This window comes from Entelurus aequoreus, linkage group LG26 (genome assembly GCF_033978785.1).
Source record: "Entelurus aequoreus isolate RoL-2023_Sb linkage group LG26, RoL_Eaeq_v1.1, whole genome shotgun sequence".
In the NCBI taxonomy this organism is placed as follows: Eukaryota; Metazoa; Chordata; class Actinopteri; order Syngnathiformes; family Syngnathidae; genus Entelurus; species Entelurus aequoreus.
The window spans coordinates 19,834,648-19,858,748 of record NC_084756.1 but is presented as its reverse complement, the minus strand read 5'-3'; the positions used below and the strand labels follow the sequence as shown (position 1 = coordinate 19,858,748).

Genomic DNA, 24,101 nt, shown 5'->3' with positions numbered 1-24,101 from the left:
GAATCGAAGGTCTCAAGGTTGGCAAGTATGGCGTATATCGATATATCGCCCAGCCCTAGTGTGAGTGTTTCAGTACTGTGAGTGAGAGAGAAAAACATAGTAGTGTGTATGAAAGGATTTCAGTACTGTGCATGAGCGAAAAACTATTTCCGTCATGTGTATAAAAGGATTTCAGTAGTGTGTGTATGAGAGAAAAACCTTTCAGAAGTGTGTATGAGAGGATTTTAGTAGTGTGTGTGAGGGATTAACTTTTCAGTTGTTTATATGAGAGCATTTCAGTAGTGTATGTAAGCGGTAATGCTGAAGATGTCCCTAACGGCCCCTCATACATATACACGCACACACACACACACGCACACACACATCCACAGACACACATTTACGCATATTATATGAACGCACTCCTTTTTGAAATGCCACCCGAGCAAGCAGGTCATGGCCGAAGATGTGGAGCTGGGTCATGTGATCCACATGTGAATATTACTGTGATTGTAGTTTCTTCTGCTCTCTGCCATTATAATAATTGAATTTGCTCACCTTGTCACGCTTCATTTCTCCAATAATTTCCTTTACTTTCCCTCGTGGGCTGCGGCAATCTTACCTACTAATGACTTTTAGCCCCTTTGCTGTCATACTCATTACACACGCTGCCTTGACTTGTGAGAATATTTGTTCCGGTACCTGTATTCCCGCCCAATTGCAGCCTTATTAACCCTTCCTTGCCCCCACCTTAAAATTGCTTTAGAGTAATTAACTTGCCTAATGATCTGTACTGTGTTGTTTTGGACTCATTTACTCGTGTGCGACTGGCATATACAATAAATATAAAACTATCTTTTTTATTGACCAGTCGGCAGTTATAATCGAGCCCTAGGAAGTCTGCCTAGTAACAGGTGTCACCTGAGCAATTTTGTTAATTAACATTTGTGAGTGTTCTCGACAGTAAAAAAACTGTTATTTGACATGGGAATGGTGTGCTGCTGACCTCGACTGCGGATGTTGTGGATCGGTGGAGGGAATAATACTTCGAAGACCTCCTCAATCCCAACTACACGTCTTCCTATGAGGAAACAGTGCCTGGGGAATCTCTGGTGGGCTCTCTTATTTCTGGGGTTAAGGTTGCAGAGGTAGTTAAAAAGCTCCTCGGTGGCAAGGCCCTGGGGGTGGGGGAGATTTGCCCAGAGTTCCTTAAGGCTCTGGACGCTGTGACGCTGTCTTGGTTGACAAGACTCTGCAACATTGTGTGGACATCGGGGACTGTAGGTGGTGGTTCCTCTCTTTAGGAACCAAATTCCCGGTTTTCCCGAAATTCCAGGAATTCCGTAATACCATTTCCCAATTCAACATGTTACCGCTTCAACATTTCTCGACCGATTAAAAAAATTCCAACACCAACCATTTCTATGGAGCCCCTAAAGCGGGGGTCGGCAACCCGCGGCTCTAGAGCCGCATGCGGCTCTTTAGCGCCGCCCTGGTGGCTCTCTGGAGCTTTTTCAAAAATGTGTGAAAAATGGAAAAAGATGACGGGAAAAAAAATATTTTGGGTTTTAATATGGTTTCTGTAGGAGGACAAACATGACACAAACCTCCCTAATTGTTATAAAACACACTGTTTATATTAAACATGCTTCACTGATTCGAGTATTTGGCGAGCGCCGTTTTGTCCTACTAATTTTGGCGGTCCTTGAACTCACCGTATTTTGTTTACATATATAACTTTCTCCGACTTCCTAGGACGTGTTTTATGCCACTTCTTTTTCTGTCTCATATTGTCCACCAAACTTTTAATGTTGTGCGTGAATGCACAAAGGTGAGTTTTGTTGATGTTATTGACTTGTGTGGAGTGCTAATCAGGCATATTTGGTCACTGCATGACTACAAGCTAATCGATGCTAACATGCTATTTAGGCTAGCTATATGTACATATTGCATCATTATGCCTCATTTGTAGGTATATTTGAGGTCATTTAGTTTCCTTTAAGTCCTCTTAATTCAATTCATATCTCATGACACACTATCTGTATGTAATATGGCTTTTAATTTTTTGCGGCTCCAGACAGATTTGTTTTTTGTATTTTTGCGCCAATATGGCTCTTTCAACATTTTGGGTTGCCGACCCCTGCCCTAAAGGGACAAGGGGGAATTTTTTTTTTAATTTTTAAATTTTTTTTTAGACATGTATCTCGTGCGCACGAGAAACTTTTTATAAAGTTATAAAAAAAACAAAAAACATTTAAATATATATATATATTTTTAAGACGTTTCTCGTGCGCACGAGATACATGTCTAAAAAAAATAAAACGTAAAAAATAATTATTAAAAAAAAAATTCTCCCATGTCCCTTTAGGGGCTCCGTACATTTCAACTCATTCAGACCATTCAAGTTGTTTACCATTTTCAAAAAAATTCCCGCTTTTTTGGGAAATTGCCATTGAAATCAATGGGACATTCTTCAAAGTTCCACAACTCCCACATTTTTCATCCAATTCAAGCTGTTCCAACTTCAAAATATTCAGCCTGTTTGGGAATTGTGTGCTCTACTTCAAAAATTCTAAAAAATTCCAGGATTTCAGTTCAATTTCAGCGTTGGAGCATTCACACGCAATTCCTTAAGGAATTGCCTCATCTAGTTAATTAATGTTAATGATTTATGTGAGGGACAAGCGGTAGAAAATGGATGAATGGATGGATTTATGTTAGGCCAGCAGAGAAGGCCTTGCTGGCCGGCCCTTAACCGTTAGTTAAAAAAGGCGAAGGTGGTATTGTTGATCCCAGTAGTGTCGAATGAGGCCAGAAAGGATGTATATCATTTTCCAAAGGCCCTTATTTGTCTTTGAACCACAACTTATTTCGGGCTTCCGCGTTACTAAGTACATTTGATGGACTTATTCATAACCTAATTAAAACGTTCCAGCGTGTGTTTTATTCACCTCAGTGATGTAGTCATTGCCGTCCTTGCCACAAATGGCCTTGACGGCGCAAATGTCCAGGCCGCCAAAGATCTCGGCGCAGGTATCCACCCACAGCTTGTACCTGCAGGAGGACAACGTGACTTCTAGGGATTGTCGTAACACTTCCACGTGAATCGCGGTGACGGCGTGACTAAGTGTGACATAACACAGCTCGGCAGACAGCGTCGCTAATTCAGCTGCGGCGGCGCTCACTTGTCAGTCATGGCTACTTGCTCCAACATGGCAGAGCCGGTGTTGCTCTTCCAATTACCAGAGATGGATGTTCGCCTGGAAAGGAAAAGGAAATTGGGCAATCAGTCGCGACACCAACCGTCACATTTTCTCCTTTTCCCCCCCACTAGCGCGCTTTCAGGTATCGGCTACATAAGCAGTTTGATAAATGTACGTGGTGTGATAACAATGTGACCCAATAAAGCAGTGTTTTTCAACCTTTTTTGAGGCAAGGCACGTTTTTTTTCATTAAAAAATCCGTAAACACACCACCAGCAGAAAACGTTAAAAAAATAAACTCCACCAGGTCGTCGTGCTTTATTTTGAGTTTGTTGGTGTTTTCCTTTGTAATGCTTTAGTTTTTGTCTTGCGCTGTTATTTTGGTGGCCTTTCCTGTTTTGTTGGTGTTTTCCTGTAGCAGTTTCATGTCTTCCTTTGAGCGCTATTCCCCGCACCTGCTTTGTGTTAGCAAGCAAGGCTATTCAAGTTGTTGCTATCCTTCTTTGTGTGGACATTGTTGATTGTCATGTCATGTACGGATGTACTTTGTGGACGCCGTAAGTTTTTGCTGTCGTCCAGCACTCTGTTTGTTTACTTTGTAGCCAGTTCAGTTTTACTTTTGTTTTTCCGTCCCTTTGTTCGTTCATTTTTGGTTTAAGCATTACATAACTTTTTACCTTGAACTGCTGCCCTCGGGCAGAAGATACAGGACAATAAAATGCCGGACAAACAGACTTAAGAACACTTTTTACCCGGAGAGCAATAGTGTCGCTGAACACAAGACGACAATAATGACTGTGCATGTGAGCTGTATGCTTGCTATTTTTATGTATTTTTATCTATTTATCTATGTTCTTATGGTTTTATGTGTTATGAATTTGCATTAAATTAGTTTTGCTTACAATTTTGTTGTACAATGTACAATAACAATAAAGATATATTCTATTCTATTCTACCTGCCTCCCGCTGTGCTCTGCATATTGGGATCACAACAAACCATCCTCGTCTCACCCGACACATTCCGACTTTTACAAAGCAGCAAGTAGTTAACCTGCTGCCACCTACTGATATGGAGTATTACATGGTTACCCTGCCGAGCTCTATACAGCAAAGACACTAAGAAACGGCACATTATTTACAGATTCTAATTACTGATTTGCAAAAAATGTTTTTGGGACCAATTAGGTGAAGTTGCATAATTTCCCATGGGACACCAGACAATATCTGGTTGAAAAACACTGCAATAAACACACAGTGGTCACAATATTGGGTACACCTGCACACTCTAATGAGCTCGTTTAAAAAGAAGATAATGCACACTTTTGATGAACACTGTCAAAAGAGTGGGTATTTGGCACCATGTTTATTATCGTGCTTGGAGTTTGCACTGCGTGATTAAAATTGTTGCACATATTTACAACCTCTCTAATATACTGTGAGTTGGGAGGGAGGGGGAGGGCTTATATTCACTCAACCACAGGTGTAACACAGGTGTTTTTTCGGGGTAATGCAATAATGAAAATACATCTTTATAATATCATGCAGATAAATAAAATAGTGAAGTGAATTAATGAACTCATATTATGTTCTACATATGGTGAATGTTTTAATTCACCTTGGAGAAAGCAAACCACCAGGTTTAATTAAATAGTGGCATTTCAGTTTGAGCACATAATAAGATAAGACCCCTTAGTTTGATATTCGCAGGTGGATTGGATCACTTCTCGTAGGAAAAGAGGCTCTAATTGGGACTCGGGAATGCAAAAGTGATAACCATATCCTTGAGAAGAGACTACCTGTCTAGCTCAACGCCAACATTTGAGTTATGACTTAGAGCAGTTGTTTTCCAGACCCTTACACACGGACATCTCCTTTTATAGTCAGGATGCGCTCTCCTGACTTAGCACACACACCCAGAGACAGAAAGGAGGAGTATAAAAACTGATGGTTTGGCTTCTCCAGTTAGGGGTCCTTCATTTTTTGACCTAGGCTCCTCCAGGTACTGCAGACCTGTTTAATGACGCTCGCTTGTAATAAAGCAACTTTTTGTTCAGCAAAGCGTCTCCGACGTCCCTTTTGATCCAGCCACACTGCCTTGTTGCCCTTTTTCCCGGGCGGGGGTGACAAGACCAGAAATACACTTCAATAGCTTACGTGACCTCTTTCTTCCCGCACTTTTTTATGATTATTATCATGATGTGAAATTACTGCCAAAATTCCACGAACCCACATAGATGTTTTTACTCACGCCCAACGACTGGCAAGTAAAAAACATTTTTCTTCAATTAAAAACCTAATTCGCGAGTATAGAAACAATTTTCTGCAAGTACAAAAAGGATTCGCAAGTATAAATTTTTTTTCTTCAATTAATGACAGTGTGACAATGACAGCACGCAGCCGCTGACCAATCAGCAGTCAGAAACGTACAGGTTAACTTACAGGTTGAGCTTGTTTCGCCTCTCTCCTGTCCTCCAATTCACTCCCCAGCCTGCCTCTTCTTTGTTTTTTGGGCGGACGGCACTATGCGCAAATAACAGTGGCTCCGGTTGCCTTAAATGCCTGTTGCCAAGTGACATGTGACGTCAGCGAGAACGTGCTTGGAACAGCTTTTTATCCAAACTGAGTTTGTTAGCTTAGCAATGGCAGTTCTACGGCAGGGATGGCAATTTCTGTAGAATCTTTTCACTGGAGATGGCTTTGATTGCTGTCTTGTTTTCTTCTCCACAAACAAGGTATTGCAAGCTTGTCACTTATCAATTATTGATTTTTTTGGTCATTATTCCCTCGTGGTAGTGGTAGTAGGAGTGTGCATATGTGTGTACACTTTGCCTACAAGTTTGCTGTGTGATGTTTAATATTAGGTTAATTTTAGTGTGGCACTTGTTGTTGCTTTCATTAGTAAAAGTTACTTTCTGCATTGACTTTTCTGTGCTTCTGATATTGTCTTGTTGACATACAACCAGTGATTTAACTAAGCTACATAGATTAACTACATTTTCCAGTAGTTTAGCTACTTATTTAGCGAGTAGCTTTTCCCGTAGCTTAGCTACTTTTAGACACATGTAGCAAGGTAGCTTACATTAAAGCTATAAGCTGCAAAGAGAGAAAATAGACTGCAAATCCAGGCCCAAAAAAAATATGGGGAAAATACAATGACCTGGATGAATGAGAACATCCATACAAATGGAGAAAATCCATAAAATTGGTGTTCGTATGTTGAGTCACAGTTGGCTAGGGTTAGGGCGAAACATTATAGACTGGCCAATCAGAGGCAAGTTAAGGGTCGGTCATCGAAACCCGTAAGGAAAATCATAACAAACACGAGGGAGTCAGAGACAGAGGGACGCTTCAAGCTGACCACTCAAAAAAAAAAAAAAAAAACTTGAAAATGGCAAAAAAATACCCTTCCGCAGATTAGATTTTTCCTTCAGTGATGAAGATGACATGCAGGAAACCCACTATAATGCGTGTTCTTATCCATATTTAGACAAATGTATGCGTTTAGAGAAAATAATGCCCAAAACCTTAGTTTTTACTCGGTTTAACTGCCCTCTTCATCTAAGACGTGGAACACAAATGTACGAACACACATTGGGGTGAGTTCATGAAAAGTTTGACTGCACGTAACTACCGTATTTTTCGGACTGTAAGTCACAGTTTTTTTCATAGTTTGGCCGGGGGGTGCGACTTATACTCAGGAGCGACTTATGTGTGAAATTATTAACACATTACCGTAAAATATCAAATAATATTATTTAGCTCATTCACGTAAGAGACTAGACGTATAAGATTTCATGGGACTTAGCGATTAGGAGTGACAGATTGTTTGGTAAACGTATAGCATGTTCTATATGTTATAGTTATTTGAATGACTCTTACCATAATATGTTACGTTAACATACCAGGCATGTTCTCAGTTGGTTATTTATGAGTCATATTACGTACACTTATTCAGCCTGTTGTTCACTATTCTTTATTTATTTTAAATTGCCTTTCAAATGTCTATTCTTGGTGTTGGGTTTTATCAAATAAATTTCCCCAAAAAATGCGACTTATACTCCAGTGCGACTTATATATGTTTTTTTCCTTCCTATTATGCATTTTCGGCCGATGCAACTTATACTCCGAAAAATACGGTATTACTAACTGTTCCCAAACAACACAAGCCATTATTTTTTTGTTCATATATATATAAATAGAGGCTGTTTTTTTTTTACTGTCGGTAGATAAAATGAATAACGTTATAGGGGTGGGCCAAAGAAAAGGCAAACTAAAACAAAATACATACAGTGGAGTGCGGAGGTAGTTGTAGGGTATCCCCAGCTAAATGACAGATAGTTAATAGTAATGGACCTTTATTGGTGCAGTTGTACACTCTCAGTTACATTAACATGGATATATTACATGTGGGCCCATAGATAGAAATGTTGTTAAATGTAGATTTGATGAATTTTCCGGGATAGCTTCCCCTGTAGCATAGCTACATTTAATCAAGAGTAACTTAAGTTACTCTTCAAATGTAGCATGCCACGTTACATCGAACGCATCGGTAACGGCGTTGTAACATACTTAAATGGAATTAATTAGATTACTTGTTATTAGTCATGTACCGTAACTCCGATTTTCCTAACACTGCATACTTACATGTACGCCTTATAGTCGACACCGATCTTCTGCACCCTGATGTCGTACTTGGCGTCGATGAAAGGCTCCGTGGTGCAGTAAGTCTGAGTGATGGCCACAACGCTGGCAATGTCCTGGAAGTCGCTCACGTTGTCCACTTTAACCTTTGATAGGAGAGCAACACAAGACTTTTAGCAACGTGTTTCATGTCACTTTAAAAACTGCTGGGTTGAAAACTACCTAATTTGGGTAGAAACTGCTGGGTAATGATTGGACCAAACCAACGCTGGGTTAATTTAACCCAGCGAGATGGGTTTCTTATTAAACCTAGCTAAGTGGTTTATATATTCAACCCAAATGCTGGGTCATTTTAACTGCAACGTTGGGTCAATTCTACCAAATAAATTGGTTATTTTCATGTTTTTTGTAGTCCAAACGTCATAATGACTTATGACTCCAATAGGAAGAAGTAAAAAATTCTACTTGTAATTTTTTAACTGTCCACCGTCTTTCTTTCGGAGACCAGATTCGCCACACTGCATGTACAAAACCCAAAACCAGTGAAGTTGGCACGTTGTGTAAATGGTAAATAAAAACAGAAAACAATGATTTGCAAATCCTTTTCAACTTATGTTCAATTGAATAGACTGCAAAGACAAGATATTTAATGTTTAAATTGAGAAACTTATTATTTTTTTGGCAAATAATCATTAACTTAGAATTTAATGGCAGCAACACATTGCAAAAAAGTTGTCACAGGGGCATTTTTACCACTGTGTTACATGGCCTTTCCTTTTAACAACACTCAGTAAACGTTTGGGAACTGTGGAGACCAATTTTTCAAGCTTTTCAGGTGGAATTCTTTCCCATTCTTGCTTGATGTGCAGCTTAAGTTGTTCAACAGTCTGGGGTCTCCGTTGTGGTATTTTAGGCTTCCTAATGTGCCACACATTTTCAATGGGGGACAGGTCTGGACTACAGGCAGGCCAGTCTAGTACCCGCACTCTTTTACTATGAAGCCACGCTGTTGTAAGACGTGGCTTGGCATTGTCATGCTGAAATAAGCAGGGGCGTCCATGATAACGTTGCTTGGGTGGCAACATACAGTATGTTGCTCCAAAACCTGTATGTACCTTTCAGCATTAATGGTGCCTTCACAGATGCAGACTGCACTAATACACCCCCATACCATCACAGATGCTGGATTTTGAACTTTGCGCCTGTAACAATCCGAATGGTTCTTTTCCTCTATGTTCCGGAGGACACGACATCCACAGTTTCTAAAAACAGTATGAAATGTGGACTCGTCAGACCACAGACCACCTTTCCACTTTGCATCAGTCCATCTTAGATGAGCTCGGGCCCAGCGAAGCCGGCGACGTTCTGGGTGTTGTTGATAAATGGCCTCCGCACTTACAGATGTCGCGTCGAACTGTAGTTACTGACAGTGATTTTCTGAACTGTGAGCCCATGTGGTGATATCTTTTACACACTGATGTCGCTTTTTGATGCAGTACCGCCTGAGGGATCCACGGTCACGGGCATTCAATGTTACGTGCAGTGATTTCTCCAGATTCTCTGAACCTTTTGATGATATTACGGACCGTAAATGGTGAAATCCCTAAATTCCTTGCAATAGCTGGTTGAGAAATGTTGTTCTTAAACTGTTGGACAATTTGCTCACGCATTTGTTCACAAAGTGGTGACCCTCGCCCCATCCTTGTTTGTGAATGACTGAGCATTTCATGGAAGCTGCTTTTATACCCAATCATGGCACACACCTGTTCCCAATTAGCCTGTTCCACTGTGAGATGTTCCTAATAAGTCTCTTTCTTTCTCAGTCTCCTTTGCCACTTGTGCCAGCTTTTTTGAAAAGTTGCAGGCATCAAATAAATGGTGCATTTAGGCCAGGTAGGGATAACTAGCGTTATACAGACAGTGATACAGTATTTCTAGCTCATATGTGACAGGTTGTAAGTTAACTTACAAAGCACATACACACTTTTTATTTTGCTCTATCCTCCCAAAGCACGAGGAGGACATCTCAGGAGGTAGAGAGAAGCCAGAAATGAATCACTTCCCAATGTAACGCAGCTGCAGGGTAAATTGTACGTCCTTGCTGGGTTGTTACTTGAATTTTGGTGATGGGCAAAAACGACCCCACTCCTTAGAAATAACTTATAAATACGATCCAACAGGGTCAACCCAGCATTTGGTAAGAAAAAATAACCCAGCATTTTTTATTGTGTAAAAAGTAATCTGTGTGTTGAATTGATTAGTTATTGTGCATCTGGTCCCTACGGTCCATCCATGGAGACATTAGGAGGAAATATGAGGACTAATGGATTTATAGTAAGTGGAAGATAAACATTGAACTGTGATCTTAGCTAGAAAATATTAACACTGCTGCAGATCAATAACATGACCAGAAAGTGCCATCATTGACAGGATATGAATGATAAATGTCAGCTTAGTGACTTCAGGTTCTTCAACACAACGTGAAATATTGATTTTCTTGCCCAATGATAGGCGACAGATTGTGTGCGACTGTCGGACACAAAAAAACAACACTCACCTTTCCCATTCCGGAGTGAGCGTGTCCGATCTTCACCACGACGGGAAAGCTTGGCGTTGTAATCTGAAAAAGCAAGACAGAAAGATAAGGGAGGACACTGGCGAAGTAGTCGTTCTTATATGGAATACTTCCATTTTCACAGGCTCGAAGGAATAAGGGCAAAGTGAACAAAACAACATTGTCAGGCCTTCACTATATCGTTGACATACCATCTGATACTGGTACCTAGAAACAGTACTAGTGTTTAAACCAGTGGTTCTTAACCTGGTTTCGATCGAACCCTAGGGGTTCGGTGAGTCGGCCTCAGGGGTTCGGCGGAGGTCAAAACACACCCGACTCATCGTGTAAATACAAACTTCTCCCTATGGGCGTATTACGGATACGGCAACAGCTGACTGATTTGCAGGTGTGTAATTTGTTGTGAGTTTATGCACTGTGTTGGTTTTGTTCTTTGAACAAGGTGATGTTCATGCACGGTTCATTTTATGCACCTGTAAAAAAAAACATGGTAACACTTTAGTATGGGGAACATATTCACCATTAATTAGTTGCTTATTAACATGCAAATTAGTAACATATTGGCTCTTAACTAGTCATTATTAATGCCTTATTCGGCATGGCCTTATTATAACCCTAACCCTCTAACCCTGACCCTAACGCTAACCAAATAACTCTAAATTAAGTCTTTATTACTTAGAATATGTTCCCCTAGTGTCCAAATAACTCTAAATGTAGTCTTTGTTACTTAGAATATGTTCCCCATACTAAAATGTTACCAAAAACATAATTTTGTCTTGAATTTGAAAAAAAAACATTTTATTTTTCACTAAAGAAGGGTTCGGTGAATGCGCATATGAAACCGGTGGGGTTTGGTACCTCCAACAAGGTTAAGAACCACTGGTTTAAACTGTGCAAGAAACCGGTGCGTAAACAGGAAGCATTTTCCTAGAACGGGGGTCTGCAACCAGCTCTAGTGCCGCCCAAGTGGCTTTTTAAAAAAAGGATTGAAAATGGGGGGAAAATACAAACAAACACAACAGTTTGTTTACATGTAAAATCTTTCACTCGTTCTTTGTCTCATTTTTGTCCACCAAAAGTTTTATACTGTGTGTGAACGTGTGTGAGTATCAGAATCAGAAACAGAAATACTTTAATAATCCCCGAGAGGAAATTAAGATTTTCAGCGCAATCCCATTCAATAGCAGACAAACATTACAGGGAGACAGAACAGGATCGCTGACGGGTCTGCCAACTTCCGGCGCTCCTTACAAAAAACGTGAGAAACAGGTAAACGCTGGGGAGGGTGGGGGGTGAGAAAAAAAAAATCTGTCTAAACCTGGGCCCCTGGAGAGGGGGTCCAGACTGAGGCCAAGGGGAAAAAAACTCATAACCATAGCACACATAAACATGTGTGTAAGCACACAAAGGACATTAAAGCATACTTGCCAACCTTGAGATATCCGAATTCGGGAGATGGGGGGGGGGGGGGGGGCATGGTTGCGGGGGTGTGGTTGGGGGGGCGGGGTTGAGGTGCAGGCAGCATACCCCTTCCCCTTCGAGCTGTCCTGGATGAAATTAAATTCTTGTTTCCAATCATTTTGGAACTTGCAAGCGTATTTCTTCTTCTTACTCGTCGTCGCCATCTCTCTTCTTCGTTCTTCTGCTTCGTCTCCTTCTTGTTGTGTGTGCAGTTGTGCACTGAGCTCCAAAAGCCGTAGATGTTATTGTAGCGTCCCGGAAGAGTTAGTGCTGCAAGGGGTTCTGGGTATTTGTTCTGTTGTGTTACGATGCGGATGTTCTCCCAAAATGTGTTTGTCATCCTTGTTTGGTGTGGGTTCACAGTGTGGCGCATATTTGTAACAGTGTTAAACTTGTTTATACGGCCACCCTCAGTGTGACCTGTATGGCGGTTGATCAAGTATGCCTTGGATTCACTTGTGTGCGTGTGTGTGTGTGTGCTTGATATTAACGTTATCATTAAACCAGTTAAAAGATCATACAACGTGTCAGCATTTCTTGACATCTTCGAGTAAAGACCGTTGTTAAACCCGTCCAACGCTATATTATTATGTGACTGGGCCGGCACGCTGTTTATATGGAGGAAAAGCGGACGCCTGAACAGCATGCGGCTGTTAAGCGGTGAAGGTTTCAGGTGAGAGAGGACGCTAAAGGCAGTGCCTTTAAGGCGCACGCCCCCAATATTGTTGTCCGCGTGGAAAACGGGAGAAATTCGGGAGAATGGTTGCCCCGGGAGGGGCACTGAAATTCGGGAGTCTCCCGAGAAAATCGGGAGGGTTGGCAAGTATGCATTAAAGACATAAAAAAGAGCAGAGCTGATGCAACCATCCACTTCTACACACAGCCACAAAAGTAAAACAACAACAACAACAACAAAAAAAACACATATACACTGTGGTGGCCCCACGCCATCGTTTGCTGGGGTGGGGGGAGCACGGCCAGAGACAGGAGCAGACCCAACAAAGCAACCTCGGCTGCCCACCAACTCTCGGCCAGTGTCCAGTCCGGATGGATGCGTCTAAGGAGACCGAGGTGTCCGATACCTGCTCATTCAGCCAAGACACTGTGAAGCTTGTCTCTTCATGTCACTGCATACGTCAGCAGACAAATTAGGAGCCTTTGTTTGTTTACTTACTACTAAAAGACAAGTTGTCTAGTATGTTAACTATTTAATTTAAGGACTACCCGGCAATAAGAAACATATGTTTACTGTACCGTAAGATGCAATGCAATGCACATTTTAAATACATTTTGGTACCAGTACCAAAATATGGGTATGGGGACGACACTAGAGGGGACAGCCATTAGTTATACTGTACGACACAGCAATAAAAATGGCTGCTGGAATTTGAGGCGTAGCAGATGGAGGGAGGGCATCAAAAAGAGGAGGCAAAGCTTGGTTGTTTTTGTCCTGCGTGCGAGGAGGCAGTGCCTAACTTGTTGAGTGCATAAGAGGCTCCCTGTGTGCGACCCTCTCAGCATTCAGGACCAGCGTGCCAGGCGATCACAACTATTGTAAGTTAGCCAGGGTGTCGTCTCCTGGAGGGGGGTGGGTGGTTAAAAAAAAAAAGACAGATAGAAGGGGGTGGGAGGCAGAGAGCAGCAACATCCAACCAATCCAGCTTCAAATTCTAGAGTTGGACTTTGAACGTGCTCAATCCTTTCTTTCCTCAGCGGCCCGTGCAAGTGGACTCCCGTCATCTTTCTCAAAGATTTTGCCTCCGAGGGGAACATAACGGGATCAGAAGTTGGCAGACTTGAAGACGTTGAAGTAAGAGCAGCTCAGCATGGCCGTGTCCCAGGAGAGGGGTGTGCGTTTGGGGCTGTGGGTGCTCCTCTGGCTGGGAGCTGCCCGGGTGGCGGATGCATGCAGCTGCCACCCGGCTCACCCGCAGCAGCTCTTCTGCAGCGCCGAGACCGGTAAGTCCCCCCCCCCCCCCCCCCACTGCACCATATTAGTCTGGCTGGTTTGTCATAAGAGCCTACGTGTCACTGCCATTGAAGTTTCACCACTTTTTAGCGGCATAAAGACTAACATGTACTACAGTTAAGCCAGTGGTTCTCAAACTTCTCTTCACCAAGCACCACCATGCCCAGTATTAAAATACAGGAGCGTAGTAGGCCTAAGTATTCATTAAATTCATTATCTGACAGGTGTATTTAATATTTTTGGTCACTGTAAAATGAAGTGAATTATATTTATATAGCGCTTTTCTCTAGTGACTCAAAGCGCTTTTACAATGTGAAACCCAATATCTAAGTTACATTTAAACCAGTGTGGGTGGCACTGGTGGGTAAAGTGTCTTGCCCAAGGACACAACGGCATTGACTAGGATGGCGGAAGCGGGGATCGAACCTGGAATCCTCAAGTTGCTGGCACGGCCACTCTACCAACCGAGCTATACCGCCACAGTCACTGTTTGAATATAGGAAAATAAAACACTGTACTTTAATCAAGTGATTTTTATTTTTTTTGGCGAAACTGCTAGATCAGGGGTTGGCAACCCGCGGCTCCGGAGCCGCATGCGGCTCTTTGACCACTCTGTTGCGGCTCAGCTGCATACTTGCCGACCCCCCGATTTTCCCAGGAGACTTGTGGATCTCAGTGCCTCTCTAAGAAAACTCCAAGGGCAATTATAATCCTATTTACACTCTAATTACTAAATAAAGGGCGTGCCCTAAATGCACTGCAGTAATTGTCCACTATGGCATTTACAAACAGCGCGCCAGCCCGGCCACATGTTGTATGTAGCTTTTACTTGCACACGTAGGAGACAGCAAAGCATACTTACTCATCAGCCACACAGCTTACACTGACGGTAGTGTAACACAACACAACCAATACCCAGAATCCCATGCAGCCCTAACTCTTCCGGTCTAGATTATACACCCCAGCTACCACGAACCCCCCCACACATCAACCCTCCCCCCTCCGTGTGTCGGTTGAGCGGAAGAGTTAGGGCTGCATGGGATTCTGGGTATTTGTTGTGTTGTGTTTATGTTGTGTTACAGTGCAGATGTTCTCCAGAAATGTGTTTGTCATTCTTTTTTGGTGTGGGTTCAAAGTGTGGCGCATATTTGTAACGTAACAGTGTTAAAGTTGTTTTTGTACGGCTACCGTCAGTGTAAGCTGTGTGGCTGTTGAAGTAGTACGCCTTGCTGTCACTTACGTGATCAAGCTGAAGCTGCATTCTACCGGTGGTTGAACAGGTACGCTGTTAGGGCATACTGCAGAGGGCGCCAAAAGCAGTACCATCACGCCCTGATATTCGGGAGTCTCCCAGAATTAGTGAGAGGATTGGCAAGTATGACGCTATCAAGCGCCATTCATTCAAAACTCGCGGGCCGCACTAACATCAAATTTCCATATTAAAGTGCGTACCGGTGCGTGTGTCTGAGACCCCTGGTTAACATAGCACAAAGCAATTTAAGCTCTGCATGCGGTGTTTTTCATTTTAAATTTAAAAATTTGTTTTGTGGCTCCCATTATTTTCTTTAATTTGTGAAACTTGCCAAAATGGCTCTTTGAGTGGTAAAGGTTGCCGACCCCTGTGCTAGATGAAGCAACACAGTTTGAGAACCAGTGAGTTAGGCCAATATGATTTATACCAGGGGTGTCAAACGTACGCACAGGTTTTATCCGGCCCGCGGGATGAGTTTGCTAAGTATAAAAATTAGCCGGAATGTTTGAATGAAAAATAACCACTGTTCTAAATGTGTCCACTAGATGTTGCAAAAGCAATTATTTGTATCTTGGTAGATGATGCTACATTTGTAAAAAAAACAAAAAAAAAAACGTTAATGCACCAGTCGAGGAAAATGAGCAAAGTACGTAAATAACATCCTGTAATTTGATTTTAATATCATTTTTTTTATGTTGATAGATTGAAAATTAACACCAATTATCACATAATTTATTCAGAAAGTATAAATAACGACAAATAAAGATAGAATACTATTAACCGCAACATGTAAGTGTAAAAAAAACCCCAACAACATTATGATTTGTACATTTTCAGAATGTGCTCGTTCTATTTTTAAACAAAAAAACCAATCTGAAGTTGTCTTTATTTTTAAGTTATCGTGCCGTGATTTTACCAGTCCGGCCCATTTGGGAGTAGATATTTCTCCATGTGGCCCCCCGATCTAAAATGAGTTTGACACCCCTGATTTATACACTGTAGTCCCCTTTTATTCCTTTAATGCACAGTTGTCTAACTCAAGGCCTGGGGGCCTAAATCTGGTCTGCCACAAATGTTAATGTGGCATGCCACTTTATTCTACTTCATTTAATGTGGTCCTCCACATCATTTTATAATATGTATTTATTTATTTGATAGGGAAATCATAATACAGGTACTAAGAAAACCGACACGTTTAACCCCCCGCCCCCCCAAAAATAATTAAAAAATTAATTAAAATAAAACAATTAATTAAAAAAAATTAAATAATAATAATAATAATAAAAATAAAAATATACCACAGAACTTTCCTCCAGAAGGTCTTATATTTGTTCATATGATGTCAGATAAAACAAAAATTGAGCTGTTTGGAGGAGAAAAGGTGAGGCCTACCGTCAAGCATGGTGGTGGTAGTATTATGCTCTGGGCCTGTTTTGCTGCCAATGGAACTGGTGCTTTGGTAAATGGGACACTGAAAAAGGAGGATTACCTCCAAATTCTTCAGGACAACCTAAAATCATCGGCCCGGAAGTTGGGTCTTGGGCGCAGTTGGGTGTTCCAACAGGACAATGACCCCAAACCCACGTCAAAAGTGGTAAAGGAATGGCTAAATCAGGCTAGAATTAAGGTTTTAGAATGGCCTTCCCAAAGTCCTGACTTAAACGTGTGGACAATGCTGAAGAAACAAGTCCATGTCAGAAAACCAACACATTTAGCTGAACTGCACCAATTTTGTCATTGTGGCTTGTGCAGCCTTTTGAGACACTTGTGATTAAGGGCTATATAAATAAACTTTTATTGATTGATGACATAATTTTAAAGCGGCCCGCCAAGTCATTTGATGTGATACGCCAAGTCAATTATGCGGCTGTTTGCAACATTTACACGTGCATTAGCTTTAGGTGTTGTTAACCAATAATGGCAATTTGGTAATGGATGGTACATTTTTTTTGTTGCATAAACTTTGTAATTGTGAAAATAATAGACAACCATCAAACAAATGTGTTCTGTTAAACCACTGATGATAACAAAATATTAGCTGGTGGAGTTTTTGTTATATTTATTGCTTTGAAAAATGTTACTGTGAGGAAGTTGCAAACAGAACTTTTAAAGGGGCCCGCTACATCATTTTAAAGTGGCCCGCCACATTATTTAATGTGGTCCTCCATTTCATTTTATTGTGGCCTAACACATAATTTTAACGTACCCCACCAGATAATTCTAACGTGGCCCGCCACATTATTTAACGTGGTCCTCCAAATCATTTTATTGTGGCCCGCCGCATCATTTTATTGTGGACCGCCACTTAATCTTAACGTGGCCCGTCCCATAATTTGAAAGTGTCACGCCACATAATTGTAATATGGCCTGCCACTTCATTTTATGTGGGCTGCAATGCTAATTATGTGGCCCGCCAAACCACTTTACGTGGCCCAGCAATTAATTTTATATGTAGCCCACTACTTCCTTTTATGTGGCCCAACACATCATTTGATGTGGGCCGCCATGTTAATTATGTGGCCAGCCACATTTTTATTTTTTTTAATTTGGCCCACCAAATAATTTTATGTGTTGCCCACCACATTCTTTTATGTGGCCCACCACATAATTTTATGGGGGCCAATCACGTCATTTTACGTGGCCCACCACCTCATTTTTCCGTGGCCTGGGACATCATTTTATTGTGGACCGCCACTTAATCTTAATGTGGCCTGTCCCATGATTTGAAAGTGGCACGCCACATAATTCTAATATGGCCCACCACATCCTTTTATGTGGGCCGCAATGCTAATTATGTGGCCAGCCACATCTTTTTAAATATGGCCCGCCAAACCACTTTACATAGCCCACCAAATAATTTTATGTGTAGCCCACCACATTCTTTTACGTGGCCCACCACATCATTCTATGGAGGCCAATCACGTCATTTTACGTGGCCCACCACATCATTTATGTGGCTTGTCGCTCATTTTATTGTGGACCGCCACTTAATCTTTTTGTGGCCCGTCCCATAATTTTAATGTGGCACGCCGCATAATTCTAATATGGCGCGCCACATCATTTTATGTTAATTATGCCCGCCAAACCACTTTATGTGGCCCACCAAATAATTTTATATGTAGCCCACCACGTCCTTTTACGTGGCCCACCACATCACTTTATGCGGACTAATCATGTCATTTTATGTGGCCCACCACATCATTTTATGCAGGCTAATCATGTCCTTTTATGTGGCCCACCACATCATTTTATGCAGGCTAATCATGTCATTTTATGTGGCCCACCACATCAATTTATGCGGGCTAATCATGTCATTTTATGTGGCCCACCACATCATTTATGTGTCCTGTGAAAGACTGCAAAAAAAACCAACACTTTCTGGCTTAATGTATTGGTTCATTCAATTGTGACAGAAAAATGTTGCACTTAGACTTAGACAAACTTTAATGATCCACAAGGGAAATTGTTCCACACAGTAGCTCAGTTACAAAAGATGGAAAGGGTAAGGATGGAAAGGATAATGCAGGTATAAAGTAGACTAAAAATGTTCCATAGTAGCAATATAAAATATAACATATGTAATATTTACATATTATATATACAGTATATAATATACACTGATATATTATATTACTATATTATATTTGATTTTTATATTACTTGCAATTGCATATGTTCTGCACTGTAATATCTGAGGTTCCAAGCATTTTTTTTGTTATCAAAAATAAACACAAATATCTGCTAGTAACCTTGACTTATGCTTACAAAGCAAGTTATTCATCAATCAGTAAAAAAAAACATAATAATCAAAAACAGTTGCCTTTGCAAATTGTGTGACAAGGCTCTTGTAACGTTTATATATATATATATATATATATATATATATATATATATATATATATATATATACATATATATATATATATATATATATATAAACAAAAAATATATATATATACATACAGTATATATATATATACATACAAGCATTATTATTTTTTATTTAGATTAATCACGCTTTTTGTATAGTGATTAATTGCGAGGATCATAGTAAATTGTTTACTTAAGTTAACTTTAAAAAAGACCCTCATATTTTGACACAAATGCAATGTTATTGTCAGAATGTCACACAGTAACATTCTGCTCTTTATACATCGAACAAAATTGAAAAGTAAAAATAAAAATAAAAAAATAAAATAAAAAAAAGATAAGTAAACATAAATGTTTTCCTTTTTTTTTCTTTCCCATTTCAATGTACACAAAGTGATTAAACACCTTTTAAAACAGTTTTACAATGCCAGAATGAAGCATAAATCCTTTAGTGGTGCAAAAGATGTGTACCTCACAATAGTGGTTAAATTAGTCATTTCCAAGTAAAAGGGCCATTCAACCTAACAACATGTCTCCAAATTGCCGTCTCGCGTCGAAATAAATCCCAAAAGAAGCGGCAGATAGTTTGGCCTACTTTCCATCTGTGTGTGAGGTTGCGTGGCTTTCATAATGCCGTTGTTTTTGTTTTTTTGGTCAAAGCCCAGGCCAAAAGCAGCACACTGCTGTGAGTGCTTGGCTCTGCCAGAGAGCTGGAGTGTCTGTCAAAGGTTGCAGGAGGAGGAAAAAAAAAAAAGGGACCGAGTCGTGCAGATTTTAGTTCTGTTTTCTAACCAAAATGTCTGGCGGAAACGAGGCTGAGGTCTGTTTTTTAGAACCTTATCATGCTTAAAATTAGATCTGGGTTATGAGAGCACAGTGAGTATTTGGGGAAGCGTTTTTAGGACGATCGAAACGCGTTCTCTGTGATTGACGGATGAAGACGAGGACTAGGATTATAGAGTCTTTGATCACTTTAAGTATTCATTCATTCACATTCATTCAACCCTAAACTAACACCCTCCCGCTTCCACATCCCTCCTCCCCGTATTGTAAATAATCAAATATAAATAATCAAATGTAGTTACTTTTTCTTATGCTTTCTGATCTCTCTCTCTATGTCCACTACTTGCTGTACATATCCTACCAAGTCAGACCTACACGGTTTTAATGTCCATTTCTCTGATGATGCAATTGTTGATGACTGAAGTGCTGATATCAACCAAACTTAACCCCCCCCCGACCCCCCTTCCACATCCCACACACCCGATTGTAAATAATGTAAATAATTTAATGTATATATTCTGATGATTAACTTGTGTGATGACTGTATTATGATGATAGTATATATCTGTATCATGAATCGAACAACAAGTTGAAAAACTTATTCGGGTGTTACCATTTAGTGGTCAAATGTACGGAATATGTACTGTACTGTGCAATCTACTAATACAAGTTTCAATCAATCAATCAATAAATCAAACAAGGAAATGCATAAAGATGGCACAAACCAAGGCTTCCTGTTTATAGATAATGCCAATTCAATGTGATATGATAGATATTGGATTAATGAATATTTCAATTAAATTATGGGTTGGCTATATCAGTACGTAAAATAAATGACAAAGCGGATCCCCTCTGTCCTAATATGATTATGTTTTCATGTTTTTTAATGCAGGGGTCCCCAAACGTTTTGACTCGGGGGTTAAAAAAATGTGGCCGGGGCGGGCTATATATCTATATATATACACGTTAGGCCAGGAAAAAACACAGAGGCTTTTTCATCCTTACAAGCCTGTTTTGCAGGTTTCCCTGCTCTACAGGGGATTTTATATAAAAATCTATATATAAATATATGTAAAATCCACTGACGAGCAGGGAAACCGGAAAAACAGGCTTGTAGGGATGAAATAGCCTCTGTGTTTTTTTTCCTGACCAAACCTATATTCCGCTCTACCCCGGTATATAGTCGGTAACCTCGATTATATATATATATATATATATATATATATATATATATATATATATACACGTTAGGTCAGGAAAAAAACACAGAGGCTATATCATCCCTACAGGCCTGTTTTGCAGGTTTATATATATATATATATATATATATATATATATATATATATATATATATATATATATATATATATATATATATATATATATATATATATATATATGCATTTTTAGACAATATGATTTGCCTGAGCGGCAAGGAGACCCCGAGAGTAACAAACGGTACAAAATGTATTCGAAAGGACAGATTTAAATAATAATAATAATAATAGATAAATAAATAAAATATTTTTATAACTTAGTTTGGGGGACACCTGTTTTAATGTATTTTTTCATATATTTTTTTTTTATATTTAAAATGTTCATATTTTTTATATATTTATTTTGTTCATAGTTTTTAAAACATTTTTAAAATAGTTTAAAAAATGTTTGATATTTTTTATTTAATCAATTTTTTAATAAAAAATATTTATATATATATATTTTTTCATGCATTTTTGAGCACAAAAGTCTTGGTCATGTCCAAATTAGTCATCACATTGTCGGGTTAAGATGTATTGCATATTACGCATGGATAAGTGGTTTGCACACAGCAATGGCAGCAACATTCCCATCCAAGTGTCCTCCATAATTTCATGTCTTTGTGCCAAATTAAGATGTGGTGCTACCTGTCATGACCTCGCTCATAAACACATTATAACGGGACTGCAGGAATATAGCTTACTACAATAGATGGCATTGTAACCCTCCTTCCTAACCCCGGATTTCCACTGGCTGCATAACGCCGGACTCTTTCCGTTTCAATTATTGTTAATGTGTCATTTTCCACCACACCCCCGTGCTACATATACGCATAGCTTCTATTTTTGTCGGTCATTTTAGCTAAAATCTGCTTGTGTGGCACATGAAGTCATGCACAAACGCAAAACAAATGATCCGGTTGACTTCCAACATAAAATACTCCGTGTTCATGGTGGATCATATTTTACACTTTGAAACGTACGGACATGAATTCAACTTGTCAATGGTTTTCGGACGTGATTTCGCCTTGTTGACACAAACGGATGAGGACATGCTGATTCTGGAGGTCCAAAATCAAAGAATCATATTACAGGCATATTCTGGACAGCTATTTGGGGTCAGATAGCTGCTGATTCGTGAAGCAAGGGAGTGGTCAGCAGGAGGTGAATGACGTGTTTGTGTGTTTGTTTACATTGCTCGCCAGGGACAATGTTACTGTTGTGTTGTCGCTTGCTGCGAATAGAAAATAGACAAGGTGTATTTGGACGTTTCCATCACTAAATAAACTAAGAATAACGATGTTGTGATATGAATGAATAAGATTAATGCTGTCTTGAAGTCATGTGGTCTACTATTTATAATTTTTTCCTACTGACTAACCAAACATGCACATATTATTTTCACGCTGCAATAATTTCATTTTGAACACTAAAAATGGTCTTAGTGTCAAAGTACGTCTCCTGTGCTGGTGTCATGTCACGTAGTTAAAGTGTCTTCTTCGAGAATATTGTGACACGTCTTAAACAAGTCGTTTCTTAGTTAATCATAAACTTTAAAATGTTGAGCTATTTCAGCTACTGTATCTTTACTTTGTTTTCTTCTTTGTCTGTATTATGCCAGGCTCCGTTTGATTGGTGAAAACTTGTGATTTAGGGCTATATAAATAAACATTGATTGATTGATTGAAATGGTTTCAAAGGTCAAGAGTGCTTACGTTAGATTGGTGAAACAGTCATGTGACAGTGTCCGCCGGAAGAAGTCTCACTGACGAGCCAAATGGATCCGTCTTTGCAAGCAGTAATCAATATATTGTGTATAAATATCATAAATAAATGTAGCGATCGAAATGAAACTCGGTGTAACGAAGTAAAAATATCAACTACAAAACCCAAAACCAGTGAAGTTGGCACGTAAAAAATAAATACAATGATTTGCAAATCCTTATCAACTTATATTCAATTGAATAGACTGCAAAGACAAGATAGTTAATGTTCGAACTGAGAAACAATTTTTTTTTTTGCAAATAATCATTAACTTAGAATTTAATGGCAGCAACACATTGCAAAAAAGTTGGCACAGGGGCATGTTCACCACTGTGTTACATGGCCTTTCCTTTTAACAACACTCAGTAAACGTTTGGGAACTGAGGAGACCAATTTTTTAAGCTTTTCAGGTGGAATTATTTCTCATCCTTGCTTGATGTACAGCTTAAGTTGTTCTCAGTTGTGGTATTTTAGGCTTCATATTGCGCCACACATGTTCAATGGGAGACAGGTCTGGACTACAGGCAGGCCAGTCTAGTACCCGCACTCTTTTACTACGAAGTTGTAACACGTGGCTTGGCATTGTCTTGCTGAAATAAGCAGGGGCGTCCATAACGTTGCTTGGATGGCAACATATGTTGCTCCAAAACCTGTATGTACCTTTCAGCATTAATGGTGCCTTCACAGATGTGTAAGTTACCCATGCCTTGGGCACTAATACACCCCCATACCATCACAGATGCTGGCCTTTGAACTTTGCGCCTATAACAGTCCGGATGCTTCTTTTCCTCTTTGTTCCGGAGGACACGACGTCCATAGTTTCCAAAAACAATTTGAAATGTGGACTCGTCAGACCACAAAACGCTTTTCCACTTTGCATTAGTCCATCTTAGATGAGCTCGGGACCAGCGAAGCCGGCGACGTTTCTGGGTGTTGTTGATAAATGGCTTTCGCTTTGCATAGTAGAGTTTTAACTTGCACTTACAGATGTAGCGACAAACTGTAGTTACTGACAGCAGTTTTCTGAAGTGTTCCTGAGCCCATGTGGTGATATCCTTTACACACTGATGTCGCTTTTTGATGAAGTACCCCCTGAGGGATCGAAGGTCTGTAATATCATCGCTTACGTGCAGTGATTTTGATATTACGGACCGTAGATGGTGAAATCCCTAAATTCCTTGCAATAGCTCGTTGAGAAATGTTGTTCTTAAACTGTTTGACAATTTGCTCACGCATTTGTTCACAAAGTGGTGACCCTCACCCCATCCTTGTTTGTGAATGACTGACCATTTTATGGAAGCTGCTTTTATACCCAATCATGGCACCCACCTGTTCCCAATTAGCCTGT

The 24,101-nt window shown here is 40.1% G+C and overlaps 2 protein-coding genes across 4 annotated transcripts in view; one reads left to right on the top strand and one right to left on the bottom strand.

Annotated features, from left to right (window-relative positions):
- Positions 1-24,101, bottom strand: part of syn2b (synapsin IIb) — a 209,895-nt gene that overhangs the window by 11,846 nt on the left and 173,948 nt on the right. For all 3 annotated transcript variants that reach the window (XM_062038236.1, XM_062038235.1, XM_062038237.1), the window contains 4 exons: positions 10,381-10,443; positions 7,827-7,969; positions 3,165-3,239; positions 2,931-3,033 (listed from right to left, as the gene is read on the bottom strand). In XM_062038236.1, the coding sequence (XP_061894220.1) occupies positions 2,931-3,033; positions 3,165-3,239; positions 7,827-7,969; positions 10,381-10,443 (384 nt within the window). The remainder of the gene's footprint in view (positions 1-2,930; positions 3,034-3,164; positions 3,240-7,826; positions 7,970-10,380; positions 10,444-24,101) is intronic.
- The window catches only part of LOC133643172 (metalloproteinase inhibitor 4-like), a 53,583-nt gene continuing 42,797 nt past the window's right edge, over positions 13,316-24,101 (top strand). Inside the window, exons 1-2 of the mRNA XM_062037595.1 lie at positions 13,316-13,413; positions 13,573-13,818. Coding sequence (XP_061893579.1) covers positions 13,686-13,818 — 133 coding nt within the window. The 5' untranslated portion in view covers positions 13,316-13,413; positions 13,573-13,685. The remainder of the gene's footprint in view (positions 13,414-13,572; positions 13,819-24,101) is intronic.